We start from the raw sequence: 20,081 nt of genomic DNA, 5'->3' as shown, positions 1-20,081 counted from the left end.
AAGACATTGGGCTGAACGTAAACAGCCGAACACAAGAGAGCACATACTGTATAATTCCATTATATGAAGTTCTAGAACAGGGAAAGCTGATCTATGGCTATAGAAATCAGAACAGTGGTGAGCTGTGGCAGGGGGTGCGGGGTGTGGGGAGGTGGCCCTGACCGAGGGTACGAGGGAGCCTTCAGGGGGTGAAGGACAGTCTCTGACTTGTTTTGAGTGCTATTTACACAGGCGTATACATTTGTCTAAAACCACTGAACTGAAGGCTTGCAGCCTGTGCAATTTATTGTATCTTAATTATCCCTCAGTGAAACATATTTATGTGGAGAGATTGAAAAGACCATGTGAGAAATCCATTTTCTAGTCCACACCCCAGACCTGCCCCCCGATTCTTGCAAAATGCGAGAGTGAATTCACATGCTGTGCCCAGAGCGGCAGGGCTTGGTGGGAAATTGCTCCAGGTGTTTTCTGAAATGCGATGAACACAGAGACCCCTTTGCACAAGCCCCCGAGGGAAGGTTCTCACGGACAAGATGTCTGCACTACGGACATCTCCGTCACAGCTCATCGCTGCCTTTCTGTTCCACCAGGCAGCCTGGAGATGTTTGTTTTCATGCTTGCACTATTTTCGACAAACATTCTAGAGGCAGCTGCTATGTGCCAGGCCCTGGCTAACACCAGCTGGTCCCTACCCTGGGCGGTCAGGGCTAGCTTCCTCCTGGAGGGGCCATCCACCCAGGGACCTTGGATGAGGCTTAGTTACCAGTGATGGAAGGAGGGGTAGGGCAGAGAGGCGGGGGAAGACCAGGGCAGTGGGTCTTAAACTTTGCCACACCTCAAAATCCCTGAGGGCCTCTCAAAGTGTCCATGCAGACCACCCAAATCAGAGGCTCTGCTGCAGAACTGGGGCATCGTAACTTTCAAAACTCACCAGGTGATTCCAAGTTTGAGAACCAGTGTTCCGGATGGAGGTGACAAGAGTCGTTGAAAGCCTACAAGTCTCAGAAAGATGCCAGTGGATTTGGGAACAGAGAGGAAAGTGAAGTCAAGAAATGTTGCTGAGGAGATGTAGTATGAGTAGAGCCCCTGCCAAAACTTCCTGTCCACCCCAAACCTCAGATATGACCTCTTTTATAAACAGGGTCTTTGAAGATGTAAACAAGGTAGGAATGGAGATGAAGTCATGGGGATCAGGGTGGGCCCTGAATCCAATCAGAGTGTCCTTAGAAGACACAGAAAGGGACACACTGAGAAGTCCGTGCGAACACAGAGGTGGGTGGAGATTGGGTGATGTGGCTACAAGCCAAGTGACACCAGGGAATGTGGGCCACTGCCAGGACCTACGAGAGGGGCCTGGATCAAATTCTCCCTGAGCCTCCAGAAGAAACCAACCCTGCCCACACCTTGATTTCGGGCTTCTGGCCTCCAGACTGGTGACAGAACAAACTTCTGTTGTTTTAAGCCTCCCAGCTGGTAGCAGTTGGTTATGCCAGCCCTGGGCCACTCATACAAGAGGGAAGCAAGGGCTCAGCCACCACAGGGAACTTGGAGCTGAAGCTGAGGAGCCCAATGCAAGGAGGAGGAGTGTCCCATTTCAAGGCGACCGAGTGAGGAAAGGCCCACAGCTGCAATGCGTGGGTAGGCTTGCTGTTGGGGAAGATGAGGGTGTGCCCTTCTGACCTCTCCTGCGTTCTTGGAGAAGCGAGAGGCATGGTTATCTGCCTGGAGTAGAAATGGGGTGAAGGCGGCGTCCAGAGCCTAGGAGACTGGAGCAGGCTCAAAATAGTCTCTACTGACAATAAGGGAAGGGACTAAATGTAACTCCTTGGCCAACACTGAAGATCTAGTGGAAACAGAAGACTAGAGACATATGAGGCGCCCGCCTGTGCACAGGTGAGAGCTGACCTCTGGCACGGAGACCTGCAAATATATATAAAGAATCTGTACATCTAGCAAATACGTCTACCTTCCAGACAGTGGCCTCCAGTAGTTTGTTCAAGTTTTTTCTGCTAGAATCTGAGAACTTACCCTTGATCCCTCAGATATTACATAAAAGTTACCTCCAAAGTAAACAAGTTAGCCCTGTAAATAAGTCCCAGCCCACTGAGTGTTTGTCCTACCCACTCACCCTCCCCCAGGGCTGCACAGGAAGTTAGTCAATAAAGAGTTCTTGTACACATACTGTGCCGATACGTGTGATCAACTAATTGTCAATAAATATTTATTGACTATATCCTGAAGGATCACACGGTAAGTCAATTAGTCAATAAATATTTATAGAACTACTAGGCAGTGGTCCAGGATTTTAGAACAAAGAAGGAAATAAAAATACCAGAAGATTCTGGGTGAGAGAGATAGTAGCTAATTGGTAGCTCAATTTGGTATTGCAAAAAAAAGCAGTGTTATAGAAACCAAACGAAGGAGGTATTTCCTAGAACTAGAAGGCTGGAGACTGGATTTGCTCCATACTAAATAAAAATGAGTGAATCACTTTACCAAGAAAGTTTCTGTTTCCTTATCTATCAAACAAGGTAGTTGAATCAGCCAAATGCTTTCTTAAAAGGAAAGAAAAAACCCTACATTCAAGGTTCAAACAACTTTATAATGCCCAGAAGGTCTCGCTGGAGGTGCTTGTGGTTCGGTGATGATCCTTAAAGTCTCAGATCGATGTGTGATAAGTTGACTTGAGGAACTCAAAGATGGAGAGGAACATGGGCTCCTGTGTATGGTCCTTCCTGAGGCCTCCTATTTCCCACCTTGCTGCTAACCACAGCCCCATCCTGGAGAGTGAGTCACTTGCCAGAAAGGGGAGACCATATCTTCTCAAAACTCCCCAAATCACAGAGGAAGAGCCCGAGTTTCCTTCCCAAAACATCTTCAGATGTTCAAAACCAAGACCAGGGTGGGGCGGCCACCGTGACTAGCACTCAGAGACAGGGGTTGAGTTCGCTGGGTAAAGAAGGGGAATTCCAGTGTTTCTGAGATACTGTTTTACAACACTTGTCTTCCCCTGTGGCCTACTGTCTTCTAACATCAGAGCGCAAACTCACCACCACATTCGGCCCAATCCGCATTTTGATTCCCAGGCTGGAAGAAATCATTTCCATTCATTCATCCATTTCCAAAGACCAGCCAAGACCAAGTTCTGGCTTCTCTCCCAAAGACAGCCCTCTCTTGTTGCTGGCTTCTAATCTTAAGGGCCAGTCTTTCTCAACCCTTTCTGTATAAAATATTCATGCTTGCCCTTTATTCATTAGTATCGGATTAAGACTACCTATGATTCATCAAAGCCACGGGCAGGTTTTGTCTGATCCATGCAGTATTTTGAATTTGTCGCTGCTTTTTAAAAATCAGGAGACTTTGGTTTATCTTAAAAAGTCAGACGATGTGTCCACACTGAGTCTACATTCCCACATGGATATACTGGCTAGAGTTGATCAACAACAGCCCATTTAGATGGGATTGTGGCATTCTGGACGCCAGTCTCTACCACTCCCTATTGCTGCCCACCCAATCCACTTCACTCATTTCCATGACCTCCCTGGCCTCTGCAGGAAACTGATTTTGTGACACCTAGTTATGGTAAAATGAGCCAATAAAAAGGAAAAAAATCCTGAAACATAACTGAATATGAAACATGATTATAGCAACATAAAAAAAAAAAAAATTCTCAGAAGAGGCTAAAAAAATAATATAAACAGCTTTTGTTTCTGAAATAATGTTTGCTTTGTTTCTTCTTTATGCTTTTAAAAATTATTTCTAAACTCTCAAAAACTGAACAGACAATAAGCTTTGTCCCATCTAATTGCAGAACCAATAACAAAACTTGGAAAAAGTACCTAAGAATGAGCTCAAAGCAGTTGCTTCTTTCAAATCCTGCTAGAAATGGGCCAAGTTTCTGCCCGGAATCCTTCGAAATGGCAGATCTTAGCCACTGCATACTGGATTCTGAAAACCTTTTGCATCTTTGCTTGGGTATCTTTATGTCCACCAGACTGTAAGCTTGTTGAGGACGGAGAAAATGCCTTGCTCATTGGCAGATCCCTGGCACAGCACCGGCCACCAAGCGGATTCTCAGTGAACACACAGGGATGGGCTGAGGGTGCCGGGGAAGCACGTGCCTGGGTGCCAAAGCCCCCGTCAGATCCCCACCCTGCCACTTTTAGGTTGTGTTCCCCTGCCCCTCATCTCTCTCCCTCCTTCTGTAAAGTGGGCACCGTGACACCAGCTCTTAGCAAGGGTTGTGGTGGGTATGCGACACGCTCAATAAGCAGAGCCACTGTGATATCATTGTTATTCTTACTGAAAGGAAAACAGAGGAAAAGAAATCGAGGACACGACGTACAGTGAACTCACTCCAGCTCCGTCTACCCGTTTCAAAAGCCAGAACAACATTTTATGCATCTCCGATCTTCTAAACAAAGCTGTAGGCTACTCATTAGCTGTATTATTTTTTAATTTCCTGTGAGGCCGCAAAACCCTCCACAAGTAAATAGAAGCAGAGAGAAACCCTTAAAAGTGCTCTGGCTCGGGCCCCTTTGGTCGTATGGAGCTCACTCTGGATCCTTGTGGGTCCCGCGTATTTTTGCCGGGTACCTGGCCCAGGGTGCCTCGCAGGGAGGTGGGAGGTCACAAAGAGCCCACTTTCCAAACACCAACCCTGCCCAGAGCCCAACTTACAGCACTCGATGGGGTTCGATGCAGTCTGCAAGGAGACGATCCTGCCGCTGGCCTCCGGAATGTGCACCCGGAAAACCAGCCTCACCCGCGTGTTCTTCCTCCCGATGTCCGTCTCGCCTTTGCGCAGCTCAATGTCAGCATTCCTCAGCTTCAGGATGCCTGCGCAGTCGATGCTGCCGGAGGGGAAAGCTCCATTGGTGACCGAGCATCTCGGCCAGCGGGAGGGGTCACCCCGAAACCACCTCGGTCAGTTCGATAAAAGAATTCTACAGCCAGACACTGGGAGAAACTGCAGTCCACTGATAAATATTTCAGCCAGGGGTTTATACCGAGAGGGGAGAAAAACACTTACAAAGGAATCAGTGAAATTGCCCGGTGGAAATGATTTCTCCAGGGAGATTTTTCATGCCAACTTTTCAATCCTCAAAAGTATCTAAAAAACTCAAATACGCAACTGACGAGATTGCTTCTGGACTTTCCAATAGGTAAGAGTCATGTATCGATATTAACATCTTGAATTTGACCAGCGTGCTTTGGTCATGTAAGAATGTGTTCTTCTCAGGATATGCACGTGGAAGTATTAAAAAAGTCAAAAGGCATGATTTCTACAACTAACTCTCAAATGGTTCAGGAAAAAATGGTGAGAGTGATAAAGCAAATATGAAAAATGTTAACAATTGGCAAATCTGAGTGAACACTGTACAGGAGTTCTTTGTATGATTCCTGCAGTTTTTCTGTATGTTTGAGATTTTTTTTTTCCCTAGCAAAAAGTTTTTTCAACTCCAATACATGGGTGCAATGATTCCAAAATTTTAGCCACATGCAAATGACTTGGTGAGTTCTGACCTATCATTACTTAATAATTTTCTTTAGGTCAGATAAATTTTTAAAATGTAAATGAATCTAGTCTCATCCCAGCTAAGTTAACCCAAAGATGCATACGTATTTTTCCTCCCAATACACATGAAAAATATGTAGGTAAAGAGCTTTTAAAATAGAAACTTTTAAAACAGTAATCTCTCTGGGTCCATCATAGATTGGGAACCACCATCTGCAGCTGCTTCCATCAACTCCATGAAGTCTCCTCTCCCAAATCCCTGCCACCTTGGTCCCACTCATTCCCCATAGAGACCCACTGCCCTCAGCCCCAGCCCTTACGTTGCCCTCATGTTGTTTTTTGGCTCCAGCGGGATCTCCAGGACTTTGGTGTTGCCCACGATCTTCTCGTAGCTGGTGGTGGTGACAGTTTTCCCTGTGATCCGGTGCACCTGGTAGAAGGCGTGGGGCTTAAGGATCCGCTCATCGGCTGTCCCAATGAAGATTTGAAGCCCCAGGGGCTTATTTTCCATGTAGCCATGGAGCTGGGGGAGAGAGAAAACACAATCAGATTATTACAGCACCACTAACAGGCAGAGTGTGGCGGCTGCCGTCTGACAAACAAAAAGATTGGAGAAACTCCTGGGCAACAGAAAGAGCGCAGGACTGCTGCTTCCTTCATCTGGAGGAATGGAGATCTGGCAGCCACCTAGATGTCCAGCCAGAGGGGACTGCTTCAATAAGTCACAGGGATCTTCTCTAAATTGGAATATGAAGCAGCCATAAGCAAGAACATGGTAGATCAGAATTGCATTTATGAAGAAACAGCCAGAAACTATGCTTAAGTGGCAGTTGGGGGACTGGGAGAGGCTGTTGCGTAGTGGTGGGGATAATTAATAGAGATAAACCAGAGTTCTTGACAATGGTTGTCTGGGAAGACCAGAAGGGGCTCTCCCTTTTTACATGTCTGTGTCGCAACGAACAAGTTTTATTTTGCCATTTTTACAAAAGAATGAGCGAGGAAAGGGACCATGATCTAAGTCAAAAGAAAATGAAAGACTGGAAGGAAATACGTGCAGCACACAACAGACAAGAGGACTGTTCGCAGAATATAAAAAGAATGCCTACGAGTGCGTAAGTCAGGGACAAGCTTCCTGGCCATCCTGTTGGGAACCCAGTCCCACCGCAGTGGCTCTCCCTGTTGCCTTTTCCTTTCTCTTATCCCATCTAACGTATGATACATCCCCTCGGTTCCTTTTGCTTATGTCTTTCCCCCACACCTAGACTATCACCTCTCTGAGGGCGGGAGTCTATTTCTTCAACTTGCCACAAAATCCCTCACACCTAAAATAATGCTGGGCACATGGTGGACATCCCAGCATCTATTTGCTGAATGAATAAAACTATCCAACAGAAGAAATGAACAAGATATTTGACCAGGCAATTCACAGAAAAACAAACAGCCATTAGCAGAGAAAAGATGTTCAATTTGACTTGTAAACAGGAAAATGCAAATTAAACAACCACGAGATGCCGTTTTCACCTATTAGACTGGCACGCATGTAGTTATTTGATCATATCAGGTGTTTTGCAGACTATGGGGACACAGGCACTGCCACACAGCTGGTAGGAACATAAACTAGTATAGCTATTTAAAGTGTATTAGAGTAATAGCTACTAAAATTAAAAATACATATTCCCTATAACCCAGTAATTTCATTTCTCAGTATGTACCCTAGAAGAAATACTGTGCATGCAGGAGATATGCACAAACATGTTTACTGAAAAAAATGGAACAACAAGCAATTAGTCATATAAAAGGCTTATGAGGAGTATGACACATCCAGGCTATGAAAGACTATAGCAATTAAAAATACATGTATAAGGTAGAGATCTCTGCACTGATCCAAAAAGATCTAAGCACACTGTTAAGAGAAAAAAGCCATTTGTAGAAAAATATGGATAATGTGATACAACTTATTTTTAAAATGCTGCATGTTTTCAATTCACCTATTTATATACATGTAAATGGAATAGGAAAAGATGTAGAAGGATGCACTCCAAACTGACCACACCATGATCACTTCTCAGGATGGAGGTGGCGGCCAGGATTGAGAAGGTGTTCAGAGGGCTTTAAATGTATTCACAATGTTATAGGAAGAATGCATTTCTGGAAACTTGTGAGAATTAACATGGGTTTTAAAAAATACCAAAAGAAAAAAGCCTATTAAGCTGAGAGTTTGAAGATGGGTTCCATCTTGCCACTCCCCAGCTGAGAAATGCTGGGACAATCATTTAATCCTTCTATGCCTCTGTTCCTTTCTGTACAAACTGAGGGAGACTATGACAAGTGACAAGTCACTATGATCCTACCTTTCCATAACATTCTACAAAATTTCAGTAGGATCTCCAATCAACTGCCAAAAAATAAAGGTCCAATGGACGATTACACATGGTCTAGAACTGTGCTGTCCAGTACAAAAATAAAACAAAACTGAAAATTCAGTTTCTCAGTTGCACTAGCCACACGTCAGCTGGTCAACAGCCACAAGTGGCCAGTGGCCACAGTAGTGAACAGAACAGACACAGAACATGTCCATCATCGAGAAAGTTCTATTGGATAATGCCGGTCTAGAAAGACAGAATTCTCTCATCCCCATCTAAAAACTATACAAAGAGACAGGCTGGAAATGGAGCAGAGCCAGATGACAACCTTTTTCATAATCTGCTAGCCGGACACCCATTACATTCACATATGTGTCTGATACATACCCAAGAGGCACCCTCAGGCAAAGAGGGAAATTCAAGTCAGGGCCATTTATCTTTCTCCCCCATGCAAACTGAAGAACAGGGCATTGTTCTCACAGACAAAAATCAAAGGAAAAAGGGCAGTGTTGAGAAGAGATTTTGTTTTTGCTTTGCATTTGGAGCCAAGATAAATCTATTTCCTCATCGTGCCTCCTGGATTTATCAGGTGGTGGTAAACACAGCATCACGTAGGGAGGAGAAAGTAGGTAGACAGAGAGTGCACCCTGATGGTCTGAGGTTCCTTCCTCCTGTGATGACAGAGGAGCAGAAATTGCACACACAGTGTATTCCTGGTAACACCCAGGGAACACCTGCAGATAAAAGCTTCCTGTCCCCACAGCTCCACCTGAATCCAGCTACCTCTGTCACATGGTCCAAGCCACCACATGGTCCCTGGAGTGACCACCACTGCCCCCTAACTGGCCTCTTGCTGGTCTTTCACAGAAAAGCCCAAGGGTCTTTTAAAAATGCAAATCAGACCAAGGTGCTCCCCAGCCTACAACCCTCCAAAGACTTCCTGTGGCCTTAGAATAAAATTGAAACTTGGTGCCATGTTCTGTGAGGCTTCCAGCAGCTTAGCCTCTGCCTTCTCCTCCCTCTACTGCATTAGGCTCCTGCCAACACCAGCCATCCTTCTGTTCCCCAAGCACATCAAGCTCTTTCTGACCTCAGGGCCTTTGCACAGCCATCTTCTCTGCTTGGAATACTCTCCCACCAATACATTTAGTTCTCAGATCTTCAGGTCTTTCCAGAACCACTTTATTTACATACACCCAGGGCTAGAGTCAGCTCTTTCAGCCTTGCAAGAGACAATTGTTAAATTTTTAAGAATTTTAAGAGCCAACTGACGTCACTTTGGTAGCTTGCAATCAGCCACTGTGGGAATATTTACACCACAAAAAATGGCAAATGCTAAAAATTGGGCTCATTTTTCCCCCAAGATTTGGATGTTAAGCATTCATTAGCACACCACTGGAATGGTTGCTTCACTGACATCTGAAATTTTCTTGTTGTTTATTTGCTTAGTATCTCTCTCCCACCTGAGCATGAGGTCCATGATAGTAGAGACCTTGTTTATTTTGGTCAATGTGATCAATATATGTGAACGATCACCGTCAACAACAATGTAGCAGCTAAATGCGCACTTCCCTCAGGCCAGGCCCTGCACTCAATGTTATGCAAGTGTCCCAACAACTCTAGGTAGGGTGGGCCAATTTTATAGGGGAGGAAACTGAGGCTTGCAAAGGTCGGGCAACTTGTCCCAGTCAATACTGTTAGAAGAGGGGGGAAAGGGCAGTGTTGAGGTGTGGCCAGGATGTGAACAACAGGCCACCAGGCTCTAAGTCCACTCCCTTATCCGACATGTCCCCAGCACGTGCTCTATGTTCCTGCTCTATGATCTATGACTGCAGGTCAGAAAGTGTAGATCAAGTCCTCATAGGAAACGCAAGAAGTGCCAAATGATAAGATCAAAAATGTTCTTCCTGCTGACAAGAGAGAAAAGGGGAAATGGAGGGAGAAAAAGAAACAACAGCAACCAAAATGAACAAATGAGGTCGCCCCTTGGGAGAGAAACCCTCTTCTTGATAAAGCACCTCCCTGAAAGGGAGCCCTCATTCCCTGCTGGTGGGAATGCAGGCTGGTACAGCCACTAAAGAAAGCAGTCTGGCGGCTCCTCAAAAAATTAAGACTAGAGCTACCGTACGACCCAGCAGCCCCTCTCCTGGGCATATACGCAAAAAAACTCAAAAACATGATATATGCACCCTATGTTCATTGCAGCATTATTCATGGGGGCCAAGACACAGAGGCCACCCAAGTGTCCTGCCATAGGGGACTGGATACAGAAGGTGTGGGACATGTACACGATGCAACACTACTCAGCCGTGAGAAAGGGTGAGATGCTGCCATTTGCTGCAGCATGGATGGACCTTGAGATAGTGGGCTAAGCGAAATAAGTCAGACAGAAAAAGCTAAACATGATTTCACTCATATGTGGCATATAAAACTGAAACTCATGGACACAGACAACAGTGTGGTGGTTACCAGAGGAAAAGGAGTGAGGGTGGGAGTAAAAGGGGCCTAATATATGGTGACAAAAGGTGTTTGATTTTGGGTGGTGGGCACACAATGCAATACACAGATCTTGTATCACAGAAATGTACACTTGAAACCTATATGATCCTATTAACCAATGCCACCCCAATATGTTTCATGAAAAATAAACAAACAAACAAATAAAAGAAGGAGCTCTCTGGGTCCCAGAGCAGCCCCTGGTTGAGCTGAACTAGCTGATACAAGGTGAGCTAATGAAACCTGCCTCACCTTGGTGAGTGTCGCCTCCCCAGGGAACACCAGAGGTGGGTGTGGGGCAGTAGAAAGAAGAATGTCCTTCTCCTTTGGTCAGATGTATGTGAATCTCAGTCCTGGCTCTGCTTCTTAGTAGCTGTGTATCTCTGCAGCAGTGACCCCCATCCCTCTGAGTTTCCATTTGCTCATATAAAATGGGGACATCACCTCCTACACCCCAGGGCTCTTTTGAAGGCTAAGGAAGACAATCTTTGAAGGGCCCCAAAGCATAACACCCAGCAGGTGCCTATGAAACAAGAATTTTCCTTGTCATCAGAGGGTGATGCAAATCAATACGAGGAGGTGAGATTACAGAACTGCATGGGAAGGCACAGAATGAATGTGACACAGCGGGAAAAACCACCAGAAACATCCTCGTGGGTGCGAAACCCAGGCACTAACTAGGGTCTTTACTGAGGGCTGAGCAGATGCTGGCACGCCATGCTGGCTGAAGGAGGGGCCGGGACAAGACCTTGCCATGCTGCATGAGAACACTGCCCCCACTCTCCACCTCTCCTGCCCCAGAAGGTGCTGGAAGGTGCCCAGACTCTGACTGTTCAGTGTGATTATGAAAGAGCCTCCAGCTCTCCGGAGGATTGGTGCGAAGAGCACAGAGCTAATTACTTCTCCAAAAATGAGTGATTTGGGTCTCGTAAATACCACTTGATGTCTTGGGATGGCATGAACTGCCCTCGAGGGCCCAAACGCCCTGTTGTCCCCATTTTAGGGAGACCTTGGTCACAGGGCCTCTCTCCAGTCTTCTCCAAAGCTCAGGTCTTCTCAAGAGAGTGGGAAAGGAGGGTCACCTTCCAGCCACAGCAGACAGCTGCTGCAACCTACAAGCTCAAGGTCAGCCGGTCTCCACAGCAAAAGAGGCTCCACTTCCTGCGGCCGAGATGAGAGGGAAAGTTTTCTGCTGCTTGTAATTTCCCAGGCTGCCGACAAGGTTCCAGGAAGTAGGGGTGTTTCTGGTGCAGATCATGAGGGCTGATGCCCGCGCAGGGAGGGCCGGAGCTGATTTAATCTGCACAGCTATACTCAGAGAGAAGCAGGGTGAACTCTCCTCTGGGTAAGAAAGCTGAGGCTCTGCAGGGTGAAGAGTCTTGCTCATGACCCAGCTCGAAAGCCATCAGTGGGTCCCCAGGGATGAGGGGATATCGCTTCTTCTGTGTCACAGCTGGCCCGATTCAGAAAAAGGCCAGCTATCCTGAATCTAAACTGTGCATGTTAAGACAGGCAGGTCCATCCCTCCAGCTCAGCAAGAGCAACCCAGGGGCGAGCATCTCAGAGACCAGCAGTGTCACAAAGCTGATCAGACCCACCCACCCCCAACTTCAAGCTAGGCCCACTCTTAAGCTGATGCACAGATAAAAGGGCATCAGTGCCTGTTCATTCTTGCTTTTCCTCTGTCTTGTTATCAAGTTAACGAGGGTTCATTCATTATAGGAAAAATTGACAGTATAAAAATACAGAAGATATGAAGAAAATACTCCCTCAAAATAAGTATTTTAGTGGATGTCTTTCCATATTTTTCTTCTAGGCACTTGGATAAACATATTTGGGATTCTATTTTACATACTGTTTCCACTTAAAAATATAGTAGGCCCATTTCCCCTTGCCATTAAGTCTTGTTTTATGAGACAATCTCAAATGACAGCCTAGTACTTCCCAGGGCTCAGACTAGCAGAAGGTGAGTGAGGTGGCCTTGGTGCATGATTTAAAGAGGCACTGGCTCTCAGGGTCATGCAAATGCAAGGCGGGCACCTGAGCGCAAGTGCTGCCTTAAATTTTGCCCCCTCCTCCCTCGGCTACCTGCCCACCCCCACTGTGCCTCACTTGCCTCACCCAGGTCCCAGTCCTGGCATTTCCATCCTATGTCTGGACCACAGTTTTAATTTACCCCTACAGTTGGGCATGTAGGTTGTTTCAAACTTCCCCCGTTATAAACACTGCAATGAGAACTCATGTAAGTGACACTTCCTTGAAAACAATTTCTCTATCAACTCTGCTCAGAGCGTTTTAAACACTCTCAGATGGACAGGGCTGCCACCAAATCCAAAAATGTGGGATTGATTTTCAAAATGGCAACGGGCCAAAGAAACTGTTTTGAATTTTACTAAAATCAAACTTTAACAATGTTAAGTAGCATTTTTTTGTGTGTTGAATTTGGAATATTAGGAAATTGGTATCATCCTCAAAGATTTCACTCTGAAAGAAGAGAAAAGCCCGTGGGCGTGTTTTATTGCGGCTCCCCACTGCCACATGGCACGTGGGCAGAGGATCTGTACAAATACACATGGGTCCCAGATTCAGCCTGCATTTGGGGGGATGCAAAAGTCACAGAACATACCTGACGCCCCAACCCCAGGCTTCCCCCTCACACACGTGTGCACATGCGCGCAGGCGCACTCACCCTCTCCTCCCCCCATCTAATAGCACGAGTTAATAATTGCATTAAAAATCCTAATTCTCTATCCCTCCCGCTGCCTCGTTGCCACACGGGATCCACCTCAGTCCCGCCCATTCCGTCGCCTAAAGCCCACTCAAATCCGCCGCGCTCTCCTCCTCCATCGCTTCTTCCATCGCAAAAGCGCGACGCTCCAAAGGACCACCTTTTGGGAAGAGTTGCCCTGCATCCCCTCCAGGCCCCACTCAGGACCTTTTATAAACTTCAGCTGGCTGTCAATCACTCACGCTCAGCTCCCATTGGCTCCAAGGCCCTGCGTGACGTGGCCCCGCCCCACCTCGCGCCCCCACCCCCTTTCCACATTCTTGCCCTTGTCTGGGTTTGCAGGAGCCCTCCCCACCCCCACTGCACCTCCTCTCCCGCCTCTGTCCTCGTTCATTTCCAGTTAACGCTGAAGAGAACGTGGCCCAGATATAATTTCACAAGAAAATCTTTCCTTGCTTCCCAGATGAGGCAGGGCCTCCCAGTATTTCTTTGTTGCGTTTATCATCACTGCCAGAGATAACCAGTTACCCAATGAGGCGCTGCACATCTGCCTTTGCGTTCTCTTACAGTTCTATGACCTTTTCAGCTGCCCTTTACAGAAGAGGAAACTGAGGCTCAAACCCACCAGGCGAGCAGTAGAGCAGGGGCTTGAAGCCGGGTGGGACTGCAGGAGGAATGCTTCCTTCCTCGGCTCTGTGGGACTGATGTAAGTAAAGGACAGAACCCGGGTGCCGCCCAGGCAAAACTTGACCTGGCTGAAATATGGAAACGCAAGAGCAGAGTCTTCAGAAATAGGATGCGCCCAGATCTGTGGTAGGCAATCTTGCAGTTACCTTTCAAATTTACAAATGCACCCCTCCCTTGGATGTTGTGATTCCACTATAAGTGAGTGGGTTATTTCATGGATGCCCTGGCAGGTGTGCAAAGAAACTAAGGGCAAGGTTAGTCAATGCAGCACTCTAAGACAGCAGAAAATCGGAAACAACCTGAAAGCCGTCAAAAGAGTCCTGGTTACGTCCCTAGTAGTATATTACGGAAGATAATGCTGTTATAAAAAAGAACGCATATGTTCCCAAATATGTCATAACCATGAGAACAAAGATACCTATTTATGTTAAGGGGTGTGGGGAGGGGGGTTGCATGTGTGTCTAACCCAAAATAAAATTAAAAAGTAGAAATCAGGCCCTATTTTAAAATGTCCACTGGATTTTGTTCATTCTCAGGGAGGGGCTCATGGTTGTAGTTCCCTGGGCTACGACACAAAAAGTATCCTTCAACACAAAAATTATTTTCTGAATGTGTAGCATTAAAAAACAAAGCCAAAACATTCATTTCAAGACAGAGACCCTCCTCTGCTTTTCTCTTTGTGAATCTTGACATTTCGCTAAAGGCCACAGGAAAAGAAAACTAAAGCGGTGAAGGTACAAATGCACGTGCAGTGTCCCATCCCATTCCGAAAGGAAAGGGAAGACCCAGGGCCCACCCACCAAAGCCCCAAGAGCAGGAGTCCAAGGTGGAGGCCTTCAGCAAAGGAGGGGCAGGCAGAGGGGGCAGCAGGCTCCCTTTGAGTTCGGGGTATGGAGCCTACGCCAAGAGAGGAGCAAACCACACACCACATCCAGTCGCGTAGCAAGTCTTGGTGCCTCGGTGTTCAGAATCCACCCAGAGTCGAACTGCTCTCCCCAGCCTTATTACCACCAATTTGGTCTGAGCTACCTCACCTCTTCCCTGACTGTTGCATTAGACCCTTCAGTGGGCCCATCTCCTGCCTGGACCGGTGCAGTGGCCTCCTTCCTGGTCTCCCTGCTTCCATCCTTGCCCACCCTGCCCCCTCCACCTGCCCACAGTCTTCTCCACACAGCAGCTAAAATGATCTTTTAAAATGTTAGATCTTATTGTTCCTCTGCTCAAACCTCCCAAGAGCAAACATCTTACTCAGATGAAAAAGTCAACCTCTTATATGATCTGGCCCCCTCTTCTCCGTCTCCAGCCCACCCTCTCCCTCCTTCAACTGCGGCCACACTGGCCTTGTCCTCAAACACTCACCAGGCACGCTCCTGCCTCAGGGTCTCAAAACAAAATGTTCCCTCTGCTCGAAATGTTCTTCCCTGTATCCACAGGGCTCATCCCTCTCCCCATTCAAACCTCCCCTCAGGTGACCCCTTATCAGAGCGGCCATCCCCAACCGTGACCCCGCTATGGCACCCGCACCCTTTCACTCTCCATCCGCCCACCCCGCTTTATGCTCCATCAGCCGTTAATCACCATCTGACACTGCAGATATATTTATTTCATTTGTTTCTGCCCCCCCACTAGAACATCAGCAGCTTATCTGTCTGTTCGCTAAGGCACCTGGAGTGTCTGGAATGCCATGCAGGTGCTCAACGTGTGGGCAACCCTAGGAGAACCCAACAGCAGGGTTGAGTGGCTGCGATTCCACCCGACCCTCCCCTGCTCCATCACAAAGGGCGGTTATGCTGCCCCACTGGCTCTCTCCAGCTCAGGCAATTATCTTCCTGGCCCACAGCGACCATCGTGTCGTGCCCAGCATGGGAAGGCCTTGGTTGGGTGAACAACTAGTGCCCGAACTGCCCTGTTCCAGAGGTGACAGCCTCTGCAGGGTGTGATGACAAAGGAGCCCCACGTGTGCTCTCTGACCCAAGCTGGGATCCCGCTGACCAGATGTGCCTTTGGCCTGGCAAGAGACCTCTGTGACCAGCAATAACAGATTCCCACGCCCCATCAAACAGGGCCATGTTTTGAAATCGCACGGTGAGCCATCAAAAGAGAATTAGACATTTTGCACGGGCTTGAAAACAAAACAAGTCAGCCTCTCTCGGTATTCTAAATTAAGAATCAAATATTCTATATTTCTCACATCACTGGAAATTAAAAACAGACATATCTACCGCATAGCAAGCACGCTCACTGAAGAGACGCCGATGGCCTGAAACATGCTAAATTTGTTTCCAATTACCATGTCCACATTTGAAACCCGGAGGAAGCCAGAGAGAACGGTGTGGAGAGATCAGAGGCGAGGCCCATTAGCCTAATGGGATTCAGGACCGAAGGCTGCACCCTGCTCCCCTTTCCCCACAGCCTCCCCCAGGGATCCTTGAACAAAGAAACTGGGTCATTCGGCCGCCCCTTCCTCCAGTCAGAGGTCCAAGACACCAACTTTCCCTTCTCTGCTCCCACCCACCCCTCTTCACTCTCCACCCCCAGCTTCTGGTCCACGAGGCAGAAATGTCAGCCCAGCTATGGCTCCCCACCAGCATCCCTGTCCTAACCAACTATCTCTGTAGGCCAAGGAGCGACTGAGTCATCTCGGAGACGCGTCTGGAAGTCCCAGGCTGGAATATGCAAGCCTTCTCTGAGTTGACCTTTGGAAGGAGTTGTGTGTTTTTGTTTTTTTAAGAAGCCAAACAAGCACTCTTTACATCTTCTCTGTGTACCCCTCCTTGAGTAGGGCCAGTGTTCTAAGTCCTGGAGCCAGACCACCTGGGGTTACAAGCTGGCACCGGCGCTTGCTCTGTCCTGATAAGGAAGCTAGTTTACGTCTCCGGGCCTCAGTTTCTTCACCATGACGCTACACACTCACCAAGCTGCTGGGAGGACCAAGCGGGTCACGTATAAAGCATGCGACTAGCACTCAATGCATGTTCGCATAATGCTGTTCATCCACCTGTGGCTGGGTGACACTTGACAATTAGATTCCTCTTCTCTCTGCCCTAGCCGGTGTGGCTCAGTGGTTAAAGCATTGGCCTGCGCACCAAAGCATCTCGGATGATTCCCAGCCAAGGGCACATACCTGGGTTGCAGGTTCAATCCCTGGCCCCAACTGGGGCACATGCAGGAGGCAACTGAACAATGTGTCTCTCTCACACTGGTGTTTCTCTTCCTCCCTCCTTCTCACCACCCCCAAAATTAGTGGGAAAAAAATATCCTCGGGTGAAGATTAACAAACAAACAAACAAACAAATTCCTCTTCTCTAGTCTCAATTCTTGGAAGAAAATCTTCAAGGTTGTCTCTCAGCTCTAAAATACATGGATCCTCAAGTACATTTAGAATAAAATCCAAACTCCTCATCACAGCCTACAAAACCCTGCCTGATCTGGCCCTTGTCCATGTCCCAACTTCATCTCCCCACTCTGGTCCAGGCACACGGGTCCCCTTGCTGCTCCTTAATGAAGCCAAGTTTGTTCCTACCTCAGGGCCTTTGCACTTTTGTTCCCTCAGCCTAAAATACTCTTCCCCCAGGTCTTCCCAGGGCTGGTGCCTCCAGATTCTTCAGGTGTCAGCCTAAATTCAGAGCCTTCCCTGAGCAGTCTGGCTACAGTAGAGCCTCCCCAACACCTTCCTGTTGAGTCCCTTTCTGACAGTGATGAGTGTCATCTTTTGGGTTTGCTTATTGTTTGTTTCCCCCACGAGAATGAAAGTTTGCTCAGCACTGTGCCCCAGCACCTTGAACAGTACCTGGCATATAGTAGATGTTCAATAAATATTTTCTGAATAAATAAATGAACAGATTAATTCTCAGGTCCCTATGTGGCTCAACACATTGCAAAGTGAGTCATCCCCCAGTGACCGTGAGCAAGGAGACTTATTCATGTCTGGAAGAGAATCCCCACGTTTGGAGTCTGCCTAAGTTCACTACCATTTGAGCCAGTCTGCAGGAATGTGTCTCACCATGAAAGAGACATATTATACCAGGCCAATTCCACTGGAAGTCAATGAGGAGACAAACTTGGGCTGGAAAAATAAAATGTGCAATCTCTTCTCCAGGCAGATTTAGGGATCAACACAGAGAGAGACTAAGTCGAAAGTGCAGTGACTTGGCAGCCTCGTGGAGAAGGCGAGGGAAGGGCGAGGAGAGGGCAACGCCCCCTGCTGCCTGTGTTCACCCAAAGGCCAGGCGACAAGAGACAGCACGCTTCAAAAACACTTCTCCAGGAGTCTGTCGCTCAGGGCACCGCCCTGATACTGAGGAACGAAGTGTCTGCTGTCTGCAGGGTCCCGGGCTCTGGGAGAAGCAGGGTTGAGGAGGAAGACTGAGTCGCCCTGCAGGGGGTAGCTGAGGCCTGAAGGCAGCTCATGAAAACTCTGTCCACCTATTCGACCCTGACCAGCGGTACCCAACAGGGCAGCGTGAACACCCCAAGGATGCCCAGAAGAGAATGCTGGCATGAGAACCCCACAGCGCCAGCCCCGATGGCAGCCCCCTCAGAACACTTCAATAAAACATCCCCAAGAAACTGTATTTCGGCTTCACGTAAATGTTCCACCACAGACAGGGACTCTGGGCGAGGCAAGAGCTATGGCCCTTCCTCCCTCACTGCGGCCAAAACTGAAAAAGAATCCTGAGATGGGTGGGAAAAGGCAGGTCTTATGACATGCGAGAGCTGGCTGAGCCCACCGAGGCATTAAAAAGTTGCGTTATCCCCAAATTGTAGCCCCCGCCCCCAACTCAAGGGCCGGGCAGGTCTGCCTGGATCCTGACCAAGAATTCTGAGTCACTTTTGCCACAAGGGGGGAGAAAGGGAGAAGGCAGACGTGATGTGTACCTTTCCGCCTGCTATTTTGGGATTTTAAGATCCAATTTCTTTCATTTCAAAGGGTGGGTTTTTGGAGGGCTCTGCACAGCTCCTGTGCCCTGCACGCGGCGAGACGGCCCTGAGACGGGCCTCTGGCGGTGACCTGCGAGGCGGGGCCTTTTGGCAGCTCAACAAACCCCATCATCCAGGAACAAGGAGCCCGTTCTTGTGCGGAGCCACCCGGGGCCTGGCTTTCATAACGTGATGGAAGCCCGTGGGCCCGTCCAGTGTGACTCACCTCTTCGAGCAGGCCGGTCCGCGATCATTCACTCATTCGGTCATTCATTCATTCAGCCAAGGCAGGCTGAGCTGGAAGCTGCCCGTCAGAGCAGTAACCACAGGCGCCTTAGGTGAAGACTCCGCTACCTCTCTAGATGGATGGTAACCTCCGGGATTATCATTGTCCCACAATTTATTTAAGACATGGGGTAAAATACTAGTGAATTGGGATTTCTCAGCCTCGGCACTACTGACCAAGGTTGACTGTTGATTTGGGGGCCAGACCACCCTCTGCTGTGGGGCTGTCCTGTGCACAGTAGCATGTTTAGCAGCATCTCTGGTCTCTACCTACCAGATGCCAGTAACCTGCCCCACTGCACCCCCCAATCCAGTTGTATTGATGAAAAACGTCTCTGGATGTTGTCAAATGTCCCTTGAGGGACAAAATCACTCCACTGAGAGCCACTCTTCCAATAAGTTGACATGTGTGGGGAGGGGGATCTTCCTGCAGAAAGTCTGCCCCTCTCCATCAGAAAGAGCTCCTGGCAGGCCCCCAGAGCTCAGCTCCAACCCTCTACTTCTCACCTGCTCCTCCACCTCCCTGGTCCCACCACCACTATCTCTTGCCCATAGCACAGCACCGCCCCCCCGCCCCCCCCCCCCGCCCCCGATGATCTCCCTGCTCTTCATCCTAAATAGATTCTCCACAAGCAGCCAGAGGGATCTTTTTATAGCAAATCAGATCATACCACTCCTCCATTTAATACCCACCAGTGGCTTCCCGGTGCATAAAAAAATTAAATTCTAATTCCACACCTTGCAAAGTCCAGCCTCATCTGATTCCTCCTCTCTCCAGCTTTATCTCCTGCTGCTCCTTCCTACACCCACAGCCACATGGGCCCCTCATCATTCCTCAAACACCCGAGCTCTGCTGCCTCAGGGCCTTGGTACCTGCCCTTCTCTCTGTCTGGAATGCTTTTTCCCCAATTCTCCTCTGCCTGGTTCCATACTGTCATTGATACCAGGTTTAATGAACCCATCCCTGGAAAGGAATCCCCTAACTACCTCAGTATAAAGTAAACCACCACCCCAGGGCTTCTCTCCTATAACCCTTAAAACACTTCGTTGTGATCCGAAATCACCCCATTTATGGTTTAACCTG

General features: G+C 48.1%; 1 protein-coding gene across 4 annotated transcripts in view; it reads right to left on the bottom strand.

Moving 5' to 3' along the window:
* Nucleotides 1-20,081, bottom strand: part of NFATC2 (nuclear factor of activated T cells 2) — a gene marked incomplete at its 5' end in the record, with an annotated part of 148,208 nt that overhangs the window by 67,823 nt on the left and 60,304 nt on the right. For all 4 annotated transcript variants that reach the window (XM_081148791.1, XM_081148792.1, XM_081148790.1 and 1 more), the window contains 2 exons: nucleotides 4,681-4,853; nucleotides 5,839-6,041. In XM_081148791.1, the coding sequence (XP_081004917.1) occupies nucleotides 4,681-4,853; nucleotides 5,839-6,041 (376 nt within the window). The remainder of the gene's footprint in view (nucleotides 1-4,680; nucleotides 4,854-5,838; nucleotides 6,042-20,081) is intronic.

The sequence above is a fragment of the Miniopterus schreibersii genome (assembly GCF_964146895.1).
Source record: "Miniopterus schreibersii genome assembly, chromosome: 10".
NCBI classification, from domain to species: domain Eukaryota; kingdom Metazoa; phylum Chordata; class Mammalia; order Chiroptera; family Miniopteridae; genus Miniopterus; species Miniopterus schreibersii.
Note: the sequence above shows the minus strand (reverse complement) of the source record. Positions and strands in the feature narration are given on the sequence as shown.